This window comes from Panthera pardus, unplaced genomic scaffold (assembly GCF_024362965.1).
Source record: "Panthera pardus isolate Hobbes unplaced genomic scaffold, ASM2436296v1 HiC_scaffold_24, whole genome shotgun sequence".
In the NCBI taxonomy this organism is placed as follows: domain Eukaryota; kingdom Metazoa; phylum Chordata; class Mammalia; order Carnivora; family Felidae; genus Panthera; species Panthera pardus.
Window position 1 is genome coordinate 47,225,844 of NW_026526810.1, and position 12,447 is coordinate 47,238,290.

Genomic DNA, 12,447 nt, shown 5'->3' on the forward strand with positions numbered 1-12,447 from the left:
CTGTATCTTATTGGTTAGAAGCAAGTCACAGATCCCACCCACATTCAATGGAAAAGGATTATCCAAGAGCATGGGTAATAAGAAGACCACCTTCAGTCTGTCCACCCCATGGACAGAAATGAAACATATGTCCACACAAAAACTTGTACACATATGTTCCTAGCTGCTTTATTTGTATAAGCTAAATACTGAAAAAACTCAAATATCCATCAACAAGTTAACAAAGAACTTGTAAGATATCCATACAATGGAACACTCAGCAATAAAAAGAAACAATCAATTGAAACCAATTGAAACAATATGGATGAATCTCAAAGTAATTATACTGAGTGAAAGAAGCCAGGCAAAAGAGAGTATATAATGTATGATTCATTTATATAAAATTTCACAAAATGAAAAATAATCTATATGACAAAAAGTAGATCAGTGGTTGCCTGAGAAAAGAGAAGAGGGTTGAAAAAGGATTACCAAGAAGTAATGAGGAAACTTCTGCAGTAATAAATATCCTCACTATCTTGGTTGTGGTAATGGTTCCACAGGTGTATACATATGTCAAAATTCATCAAAGTGTACACTTTAAGGATGTGCAGCTATTGTATCTCAATGAAGCTGATCAGATTATACCTTAATAAAGTGTTTAATATATATCTTTATATTATTTTATTTTTATTCGAGAGAGAGAGAGAGTGAGACCAGGGGAGAGGGGCAGAGGGAGAGAGAGAGAGAATCTTAAGCAGGCTCCATGCCCAGCATGGAGTCCAAAGCGGGGCTCAATCCCACAACCCTGGGATTATGACCTGAGCTGAAATCAAAAGCTGGATGCTCAACCGACTGAGCTACCCAGGCGCCCTTAATATATATTTTTAAAACTTAGGATCCACTTTCTACAAAGGCATCACATCACATCAATGCTCCCTGTTAACATTTTTAAAAAATGTATTATTTACCACTGAATAAAATTGATGTCAAGAAAAAAAGACTATCATAATTGCACAAAGTATTCAGGATAGGTTGAGTGAGGTGACACTTAAATGGATCTTTAAGGACAGAAAATATTTTGATGCATAGAGATAGCTATAAGGGCACTCCCTGCACAGAAAAAATTAACATTTAGGGGCACTCAGTCAGTTGAGCGTCTGACTTTAGCTCAGGTCATGATCTCATTGTTTATGGGTTTGCATCTGGCTCTGTATGGGTAGTTCAGAGCCTGAAGCCTACTTCCGATTCTGTGTCTCCCTCTCTCTCTGCCCTCCCCTGCTCACGCTCTCTCTCTTTCCCTCTCAAAAAATAAATAAACATGGGGCACCTGGGTGACTCAGTTGGTAAAGCATCTGACTTCAGCTCATGTCATGATCTCAAGGTTTGCAGGTTCAAGCCCCATGTTCACCTCTGTGTTAACAGCTCAGAGCCTGGACCCTGCTTCAGATCTGTGTCTCCTTCTCTCTCTGCCCTGCCCCCTGCTCGTGTTCTGTCTCTCAAAAATAAATAAATGTTAAAATAAATAAGTATATAAAGATTTAAAACTTTTTAAAGAAAAATTAACATTTATTCATTCAACAAACATTTTTTTAGGACTTGTGTCCCTAAGCACTGTGAAAACCTTTTTCTCTGTCTTAGAAAATTTCCAGACTGGGTTGGTTAAATTTGTAAATGACTAAGAATATTATGCTCAAAATTTAGCTGCAGTTTTTCTAGTGCTCCTAGTCACTAACTTAAGTTGAATAATTATTTTTCCATTGTAAAAGAATTACATTAAAAAGCAGAAAATTATATCAATAAATTCAATGTAAATCAACATGCAGTTTTATTCATGTGATCACTATGTACATGGTTAACAGATAATTGCAAAATTGCTATACAAATAGAAAGCACAACTATGTAGTTCTGATTACTCTGAGCAAATAAACCTCTTAGCCACCTTGGAATTCTATTTTCTCTTTTGAAGAATTATGGATTTCAGGTAAAGTAACCATGTGACTTATGGTTCAAACTTCTGAGAGTGATGGATGACAATTATTATTCTGGGACAGCAGTACTAAATCAGGGCTGTCTCAGAAAACTAGGATGGAAAGTCACCTCAGTTATAGGGAGATTTTTTTGTTTGTTTGTTTGTTTGTTTTAAGGTTTACAAGTATGGATCCTAAGTTCTACCCCAGACCTACTGAATCAGAATCTCTGGTATGGGATTTGGGAAGTTATAATCTAATGAACTGCCATGATTGGAAAGCCTTAGACCCTAAAGTGGTATCATTAAAGGCTCTTCCAATTCAAAAATCCTATGTCTTACAGGGGAATTTTGAATATGGACTTGGTATTAGAAGACATCGGGGATCGCTTCTCAGCCTTTTGGCTAAGATCAAGTGTAGAAGACATTGGGGAATTATTAATTTTTTTGATGTAATAATCTGAAAACATAAGAAAATGTCCTTGGTTTTAGGACATATACATAGCTGCACTTAAGAGTGATGTATCATGATATCTGCATTTTACTTTCCATTGATTCAGGGAATATATACACAAACACAAATCTGATAGTGGGTACACACATATTCACTGGACTATTCTTTCAGTTTTTCTGTATGTTTGAAATTCTCACAATAAAACGGTGCGAGGAAAAGACTATTAGGGAAAAACTTTGTTTATAGGTAGGCAGTATCATTGTTATAAATATAACTTTTAATAACTATAACCAAAAAGATCACAATTAAATGATTACTAAAAAATCCAGACTGTAATTCCTCCTCTTGGGCTTTTTCCTAAGAAAAAAATAAACTGACAAATATATTAGCTGCAAAATTGTTTAAAATAATACTGGTTTTGCAATATTCTAAATGTGTAACAATAATGGCATGCTTAAGTAAATCATTATGAGTTGGTACATTCAACGAAGGGATTATTACCCAACTATTAAAATGATCATTGCCGGGGCGCCTGGGTGGCTTGGTCGGTTAAGCGTCCCACTTCGGCTCAGGTCATGATCTCAAGGTCCAGTGAGTTGGAGCCCCGCGTTGGGCTCTGTGCTGACAGCTCAGAGCCTGGGGCCTGTTTCAGATTCTGTGTCTCCCTCTCTCTCTGCCCCTCCCCTGTTCATGCTCTGTCTCTCTCTTTCTCAAAAATAAATTTAAAAAACGTTAAAAAAAATTTAAAATGATCATTGCCAAGAATATACGGTCCCATGTAATGGGACCCCCAATATATTGTCCCATGTTGTTACATAACTTGGTGTAAAAATAATCCGAAATTATATCTGTGCTATAACTATATAAAATTTGTGGATTCAAGTGAACAGAACTGGAAGTTTATATTGAAAGTGCTGTTTGAAACGCAGTTTCCCCCTTGTATTTCGTGTTTATTTTTTCATTCTGAATTCTGCTAATGATTTTGTGCAACAATAATGCATATTTTAAAAACCAGTCGTTTACTGTTACCTTAATTTCGGGTAAGGGCAGTAAAGGTCAATTTATAACCTGTTGAACAACTTAATAAGACTTTAGGCGCCTCAATTGATTGATGCTTAACGGTGTGGGACAGCCACAGTATCGTTTTGCCGACTACAAACACGCATTAGGTGTAAACCGTGCCTCTAAAAAGGTCTCCAAACATCACAGGAATACCCACCACAATATGTGGGCAAAATGGCAAATAGATGAAGCAGAAATACTACTACCTGTCAAATAGGACGGGCATGTCAGCCTTTTCTCCGCGAAAGGCTTCTGGTCCTACGGTGCCTCTTACTTTCACCAGAATGAAATGGTTCCAGAGTCCCAGGCAAGGGAAGAGACTGTTCCCTTGCCCAGGAGGCTGGAAACTGCTCAGTGTGAGCTCAAGGTTTCCAAGGCCCTTCAGCGGAGATCCTCAGCACTAGACGATTCCCCAGTTGCTAGGTTTAGTTGCTAAGGCACCAACCGCCTCGCAGGAAGAAGGGGCAGTGCACTCCCTTTTGGCGTCGTAGTGAATCCTCCCGATACCGAGCGCATTTGTTCCGGGAGGAAACATTCTGCTCCTCTAAGAGCAACGGGAAGGCGAGGAGAAGCTGCGAGTGACGCCTCTGAGCCGTGGAGCATTGTGGGAGGAGGTTGTCTCCAATTTCTCCTCCCTCTCCCCCCCTCCCGGCCAAGATGTCTGACATGGAGGATGATTTCATGTGCGATGATGAGGAGGACTACGACCTGGTGAGGCGGAGGGGACGGAACTGTGGGGTTAGAGGTGGTGTCTGGCTTTAGAGGTTGGGGCAGGGGCCACCGCGGCCTCTCCCCGTAAAACATGTGCTTCTTCCCGTCTCTCGGTGCAGTGACAGGACGAGTTTACCTCCTCCCCCTTCCCGCACCGGGCCTGGGCCCTGCTTCTCCAGCATGGGGGAGGGGAGGGTAAAGGAGGCAGCAAAGGGGGGTCCCGAGCTTTGTGCTCCAAGTCCGAGTGCCTCCTCGTTTACGTGGACACTCCTGGCCTCCAGGGTCCGGTTTTCGGTGCCTCCTACCTCTTCCCCACCTCCGGAGCCGCCTCGGGGATCGTGCAGCGGTCTAGGCCCTGGCTCTGCCCTCTCAGGCCCAGCTTTCTGGGCTCCTCTTCTTAACCCTAGAACTGAGACAGTACGAAATGCTGAGACAAGGGTCTGAAAACTGGGGGGCCTTACTGCTCCCAGTCCTGACCGCGAAACGCCACTTGTGAGTCTCCTGGAAACAGAGCTTAATAATAAGTCTTGTATGGGGTCCGTTTTGGTTTAAGGTAAAGGTGCAGCGGAGAATTCAGAGCAAGGATAGCTGAAAAAGAAGTAGTTAAATTACTTGTTTTGTTTAAAGAAGAAAGCTGGGGAGGAGGTTTTGGGGGTTTTTCTGTTTGTTTTGGTGTGTGGGGGAGGTAGGGAGAAGGGGATTGACCCAATGGATTTTTTTCTTGACTGAGAGGTTTCCTAGTATTCAAAGTTAAAAATATCAACCGTATAACAATGAGCGAATGTATGTAGCTGAACGGTGGTGTGTGAAGATTCAGGGTTTAACTTATCAACGGATTTACAGATTTTCAAAAATAATTCACTACCATTACAGGTTGCTATTCAGAAACAGTATCTGTGTGTGAACTAAGGAAAATTATCCGGACCAAGAATTAGCACCAATTTTTGTTGTTGTTGTTGCATGGTTCCTGCATGTGATAGTGATGCTGCATTATCCTAAAGTTATGAAGTAGATGTTTAGGGAAATCTGACTTATTTTATATTTTAAGTGCCAGATATTCGTGAGTAGACATTAATATATTGTTTTGAATTCGTGTAAAACTTCTTTGTATAGTAATTTACAATTAATTTTTCTATTTTAAATGAAAGCACCTTTGCAAAAGGTAGAGGGAAATGCTTGCTGTTACCTGAAAATCATAGTAGAGGTTTTAATCATTCTTAAACTTGAATGGAGAGTTTTGCTAATAGTTTTGATTTCTGCTTTACGTTTCAGTTTGTGTAAACCAAGTCAGTTGTAGGCAGCACATTAAGTGCATTAAGAATGTATTAGTTGTGATATCATGTGCATTTTTATTTGTACATTTATTTATATTACAGGTATTTTAATAACTGTAGAAGTGTCTCTTAAATATGCCTGTTTTTTATTTTTGTTTTTAAATGTTTCTGCTTATCTTTCCTAAACAATAGTTTATTGAGTACCTGACTTATTAGCACTGTGATAAACTTGAAGATCATCATTGAAAATGCGGTGTAGGAATGGCCTACACTGAGGCATAAAATGAGAATTTTACTGTCCCATGTAGTGCTCAGTTTTCACAAGAATTCTATTGTTAAACATATATTGTTTAACTTGGCTAGGTTTTCCCAGCTTTTTAGAGCCTACACTATAATGCAGTACAATACAAAGCCAAATACATAGTTGTTTTGACTTATATTTTCTTAACCAAAAAAAGTAAGATTTTACACTGTACATAATTAAATGAATTCTTCCCCCACAGCATTCTGTTAAATAGTCCTCCCTCCCCCCCATATCTCTTACATAGGTATCATTCTGCCTTCTCAGTCCTGTATCAAGTAGTGAAAGCTTTTATGCTTTGTTTACTATGAGTTAGTCTTTTGATGGCATAAAATTTATTTAGTAATTTATTTTATGCTTTCTTAGTTAATTTCCTTAAACCACTGTATGTTAAAAAAAAAAAATTAGGAGTGCCTATGTGGCTCAGTCGGTTAAGCATGAACTCTTGATCTCAGCTCAGGTTTTGATCTCAGGGTTGTGAGTTCAAGCCCGGCGTGTGTTGGGGTGTTGGGCTCCACGCTGGGCATGGTGCCTACTTAAAAGAAAGATTAAGGTGGGGGGGGGGAGCACATAGCTGGCTCAGTTAGTAGGGCATGGGACTGTCGATTTCAGGATTGTAAACTGAAGCCGCACATTGGGTATAGAGATTACTTTAAAATATTTTAAAAAAAGATTGAGGGAAGCTGGTTGCCATTTCATGCTTACATGTTGTCAGAAGAGAAGTTATTGGGGGTTTTTTCGTAGTTATTTGCCTGGGTCTTGCTGTTTCTTGCGATTTAAAGAGTCCAAAGAATTGACTTGCTCTTTTAGGGAAATTTCTTTTTTATTAAAAGAAATGTATGATTTGTGGGAAAATTTGCCATCACTTCATTTTAGTCAAAATGTTAACTAAAGCCATGAGTATTTCTGACCACAGATATATTCAGCATATCTTTTGTAGGTTGTCTATTGATAAATTTTAATACCCTAAATCATTTTTTGTACTTGTCCCATCTAGTGGAAATAGGTAGTTAGGATACCACCAGGCAAAGTAAAAATCTGTTTCTAAAACTATACTGTTTTTATCTAAGGAAGTAAATAATGGTTTATGCCCAAGATCTAGAAGAAAAGAGAACCAACTTAGTTTAAAAAAAAGAAGCAAGCGTGAAAGAAATTAATTTGCTTGAGCTCTTATTTCTAAGACCTATTTTATTTTTTTATTAGAGGCAGACACAGGCATTATCTAAGCATAGGAATTTATGTAGCATTAAATGGAGAAGTAGGAGATGATACTGGTAAATGTCTTGATTATTTGCTGGTCTAATAATACTAAATAATAACTCTACTGCCACTCGGTAAGTAAATAAGGTTATTGGTAAGTTAACTATTGCAATTCCACCGTCCAGCCATTCTAGCGTGAAGTTGCTTTGTATTTCTAGTAATCTTTTTAGAAAGGAGTTAGGACAGACTGACTTCATTCCAACAATCTATCCTTGAGTAGATCCTGTGATAGGGCACGGTATATTTGAGTTTAATGTATTGCAAGCAAAAAAAATTGTCAAACAGGTAGAGTAATTCCACTTGGTTAAATGTATTACCAATCTGTGGGTCTTATATTACCCTAGTCAAGCTCATAGCTGTGATCAGTGAATGAATGTTTAATAGTGTTGTGGTTTTTTTTGGTCTTAGCATATATAGTATACTTATACTATATACTAATACTTAGTATATTTTAATGCCCTGAATATTTACTTGTTCTTTGCTTTTTGGGAAGGAGAGGTGTCAGTCTTAACTATAGGATATCTTTATGGAATCTCTTACTTCGTTACCATTTTAACAAGATCAGCAAATGATGGCTTGAACTTTATTTTCTCATGTTATAAAAAACCCTAGAACATAGTTTAACAAATTAAAAACTAACACTATTTTTTAAAAAATAATTTTGAATTACTACAAAAAGATATGTAATCTCCTTTGAAAAAGAAGTGGCAATATAAGAACAAGGGCAAAAGAATGATTCTAGGAATTTGTGTATTTGGTATAAGGACTATCACTTATCATTGTGCAATATGAGGAGCTTTGATGTTAAAGGTTATTTCACTCTGAGACTCTTGTCCCAGTAAGTTAATATTTGACAAAATGTTGTACGTATTTTCAAACAATATACTGTTTATGGTCTAGGCCAGTGTTTTCTATGTTGCACACACATTTGGAGTTGCATGTAGACTTCATGAAGATGATATATGATTGTACAGCTGAGGCTTTTAAAAGAAACTTAACATGTTTAATTGTAAATAATTGGAAACAACTCCAAGTTATCAATAGGAGGGGAATACTATTGATATTAATAAGGTTATAGATGAATTATCATATATCCATGGGGTGGAATGCTATGTTGGCACTTCAAACCATACTACTAAACAATATTCCATGATATGAAAAACTTTTGATCATTTTTATTTGTCAGGACTCTTGGGCATAAGAGGAATATATGTCAAACAAGCCTAAACTAAAAAGAGCATGTGTTGGTTTACATCACCAGGAAGTAGGAATATGGCTGGATTCATGGCTCAGATGATGGTAGTGGGTCTTTTTTCTGTTTCTGTCTCTCTTCCTGGTCTGCTTTCCTCACTGTTTTGGCATAATTGCCTTCACAAGATGTAATGCAGCATCTTCCTAGCGTTATAACCCAAAGCCAAAAAGGTGTTCCTTGCTAGAACTAACAGCAAAGCCCTAGGAAGGACTTTTCCAGCTGATGTCTGTGTAGCCTTCTGTGAACCACTGGCTCACTGTAGAGAGGGAGATGGGTTGCTTGCCCTCCTCTGTGGATGGCGCACTGTAATTGAGAGCCCTCACCTGGGAGAGAAAGGGTTGATCACCAATGTTCTGAACACAGTGAACATATATCCACTATAAATATGTAATCTGTATTACAATTTTATTGGGTAGGAATAAAATTTATTTTATTGAGTGGGAAAATATAGAAAAAATTCTACAAGATCTGAAAAGTGTCAGGAAAACTAAAATTTATTTCTTACAAACCTTTCACAGTGAACCTGTATTACTTTTATTGCTGAAGTGAGAAGGGGACAGGTTCCAGGGTACAAATTATGAACAAAATTCTTAACTTTGATCATGAGAGGTCACACAGTAATTATGTCATTGCTCAAAATTTTTTAGAGTTCTTAAAAATTGTCTTCAGAACCTGAACCATGTAGCTTTTTATAATGGGTAATATATGCACATGGTTTAAAAAATATAAAAAGATTCCTTTCTATTTTTGTTCCCAATTTGTCCAGTTCCCATTCCTCCCCATAGGTAACAAAATACACATTTTTCCCCCTCTCTTTGTTTTTTAATTTATCTTAGAGATTATTCCATGTAAAGTATACAAAAGTTTACTTATTCTTTTTACAGCTGCTTTGATTGTGTGGATGTGCCATACTCTATGTAACCAGTTCTCTCTTATTAAGCATTTGGCCTGTTTTCTTTTGCTGTTATAAACAATGTGCAGCTTTTTTTCTTTTTTAAACTTCAGTGATAATCAGGCTTTATCCTTTTTTATAGATGTCGAAAACTGTATTCTGAGTCATATTTGATAAATGAGTGGGGCCATCAAACCGGGTGATAGTGTTTTAGGTCAGAAATATTTAGTGTTTTTGAACTGTTTCAAAAGTGTTGAACAAAACTGTTCAAAAGTATTTCTGAAGTGTTTCTTCAGAATTTCAGAAGCATTACTTCATAATATGCATTCGTATCATGATTGGAATAATTTTACTACCTCTTAAAATTACTACTTCAGGATGCCTGGGTGGCTCAGTCAAGCAACTGACTCTTGATTTCAGCTCAGGTCATGGGGTCGAGCCCCACATAGGGCTCCATCAGGTTCCATGCTCAGCATGTATTCTCTTTCTCCCTCTGTTGCTCTCCCCCACTCACGCGCTTTCTCTAAAATAAAATGAAACACTTTTTATTTATTTTTTTTTTAATTTTTTTTTTTAACGTTTATTTATTTTTGAGGCAGAGAGAGACAGAGCATGAACAGGGGAGGGTCAGAGAGAGGGAGACACAGAATCTGAAACAGGCTCCAGGCTCTGAGCTGTCAGCACAGAGCCAGACGCAGGGCTCGAACTCACGGACCGTGAGATCATGACCTGAGCCGAAGTCAGCCGCTTAACCGACTGAGCCACCCAGGCGCCCCGAAACACTTTTTAAAAAAATTACTGCTTCAAGGATAAGTATTGGTTTGGAATAAAAGTTTTGATGCATTTCCAAAAAGTCCTGTTGCATTACCTCATAGGTATACTTTGTATAATGAGATTGGAGAGGTTCAAACAAGAATAGCTAAAATGATAAGTTAACAGGAGACAGCTCTTACATGCTAAGAATAAGATAAATTTAAGGCTTTTTACCCCTAACTGAAATCTGTTAACTGTGAATATTCAACAGCGTGAATTTGTACTTGTATATTATATCTCAAAATAAACACATGGACCTCAGCGGGAATTAGAAAGCTCCGAGGGTTCGACCTACCCCCCCCCCCCATTTGATAAGAGAAACTACAGCAGCATGTCTGAGTGACTTACTTAAATTTACAGGACAAATTAGTGGGAGAGTCAAAACTGTAGCCCAGGTCTAATGACATTTATGACTTTCTTTGGAAAATTTAATTTGAAGCCTAACAGTTTGGAATAAATAAAATAATGTTCTGATTTACACTGTAGATAAATTAGGACCCGTTAACTTAAGTGAAATTTTAAAAACTTTGAGCAACTTTATGAATGTCTAAACCACAAATGGCTACTTAGGACTTGTATCATATCTAGTCCTTAAGGATAGTGAGACCTTGCCCTTTGCCTCTCTGTGCCTGGCATCTAGTATAGCTGTCACGACATGGTCAGGGCTTGAGGAACATTGTTAATAGTGAGTCTTGTTTTCCTAGAGCACATTTCACAGACTTTTATTGACAAGGTACAGGAGAATAAGTAGGAACTGTGGAACTGACCCTGTTCAGCAGTAGGTCCATTCCAGCATAGAGTGAAAATTGCCCCTGGCTATATAGTTTTGTATGTTACTTTCGAACATTCATCCACTTTTCATTTCAATTAAACAAACACTTACTGAGCATTTTGTATTATACGAGACTCAGGGGATACCAAGATGAGGAAGAGAAAGTTCTGCTTTTTGAGAAGCTCATGGTAGTGAGATGAGGGGAGGTGGGAACAAAACACACTCACAAGGCTCCATGTTAGAGAGATTCATGTCATGTAGAAGCTGACTAAGGAGAAGATTTATTTTCCTAAGTAGGGTTGAAGAAAGTATCACAAGGCAAACCTTGATGAATATGTTTTCCAGCAGTGTTAGGGCTAGGAACCATCATAGGAGAAAAGTGGGAAGTGTGCTAATAGGGGAGGTAGTTTAGAATTCCTAGCAGAGAGAACAGTTTATGTCAAAGCAGAGATTTTGAATTGTGTGGCACATTTGGGGAAGGAAGAATAGGTTTGGGTGGTGTGCATGGATCACAGATTGCTTTGGGGAGATGGCAGGACATGAGGTATTATATAAGTAGGTGGTACTTAATGAAATTTAGTGAGTTTTTCAATCCCTTTAACAACGTTCAAGTGTTTTCATATATTGCTTAAATTTTTTGTTTCTTAAAAATTTTTGTTTTTTATTGTTTGAATTATCAGATTCTCTTTTAAAAAGTATTTTCTTTAAACTTTTACAGATTATAGTTAATACCCTTCTCATCTGACAGGGGAATTGTGTTTAGCAGTATTTGTTTAATACTTTTCCTATAGTCTCTATTCTGATCAGTAACACTGTGTGTGACCAAGTCATTGATAGGCACTAAAGATAACTTTATTTCCCTTTATCCTGTACCCATGTGGTGGGTCCTTTTTATTTTACATCCTTAATATCATTTGACATCTTCTATACTTACACTTGTTTCCTCCCTTTTCTCCTATTTGAAATCAGACCTCCATCATCTTTTAACCAGACTGTTGTTTATAGAGTATCCAGTGGGCTACTTCGTTACTACCAGAGTACCTTCCTAAAACACAAGCGATTATTTCCCTGTAAAATCTTTTAGTGAGTGGCTCCACTTGATGTAAACTCCTTGCTAGACTTCTGTTGTCCTGTTCCTCTGATACCAGTTTATCTTTCATCAGTTCTTTATACACATCCTGTGCTTCAGCCCAATCTGACTATTCATGCTTCTTTCAAATATGCGATACCATTTCAAGCTTCCATACCTTTACACATATTAACTGCTTTGTTTCAGATGCCCTTCCTTATCCCCAGGCAACTCCTATTCATACTTTTAGACCTGGTTCAGGTCATTTTTCCTTCCTGTAACTTTTTTTTTTTTTTTTTTTTGAGCTGCTACTGTACCTAGTATGTGTCTCTTAATTGCTTTTATCATGTTATAGCATTGCTATTTGCATATCTGTCTCTGACCATGAATTGCTTGAGGGGAAAGATTTGGTTTGCATTTGTGTGAGCAACACTTAACTACTGGTCTATGCTAAAGATCATTATCAAGTATCTAAATAGATATCTAACAAAAGATATCCCAAAACGGAATTATTCTAGACTTCTCAAAATATCAGTGTAATAACTAAGGAATAGTTTACTGTATGTGGTACATAGCTTGTACTGATTCATTAAATTGCCTATGACAGGTTAGTGATATCACAGAGATTGGTTCAAACCCATT

At 37.6% G+C, this 12,447-nt stretch overlaps 2 protein-coding genes and 1 pseudogene across 4 annotated transcripts in view; 2 read left to right on the top strand and 1 right to left on the bottom strand.

Annotated features, from left to right (window-relative positions):
- The window catches only part of GALK2 (galactokinase 2), a 137,887-nt gene extending 134,032 nt beyond the window's left edge, over window positions 1-3,855 (bottom strand). Inside the window, exon 1 of the mRNA XM_019442156.2 lies at window positions 3,668-3,855. Coding sequence (XP_019297701.1) covers window positions 3,668-3,687 — 20 coding nt within the window. The 5' untranslated portion in view covers window positions 3,688-3,855. The remainder of the gene's footprint in view (window positions 1-3,667) is intronic.
- LOC128773369 (U2 spliceosomal RNA) lies at window positions 2,331-2,478 on the top strand (annotated as a pseudogene).
- Window positions 3,856-4,045: 190 nt separating the features above from the next.
- COPS2 (COP9 signalosome subunit 2) overlaps window positions 4,046-12,447 on the top strand; it is a 30,876-nt gene continuing 22,474 nt past the window's right edge. For all 3 annotated transcript variants that reach the window (XR_002078046.2, XM_019442158.2, XM_019442159.2), the window contains exon 1: window positions 4,046-4,172. Coding sequence is in view for 2 of the 3 variants with exons in the window: in XM_019442158.2 (XP_019297703.1) it covers window positions 4,119-4,172 (54 nt within the window). In the remaining variant the exon portion in view is untranslated. The remainder of the gene's footprint in view (window positions 4,173-12,447) is intronic.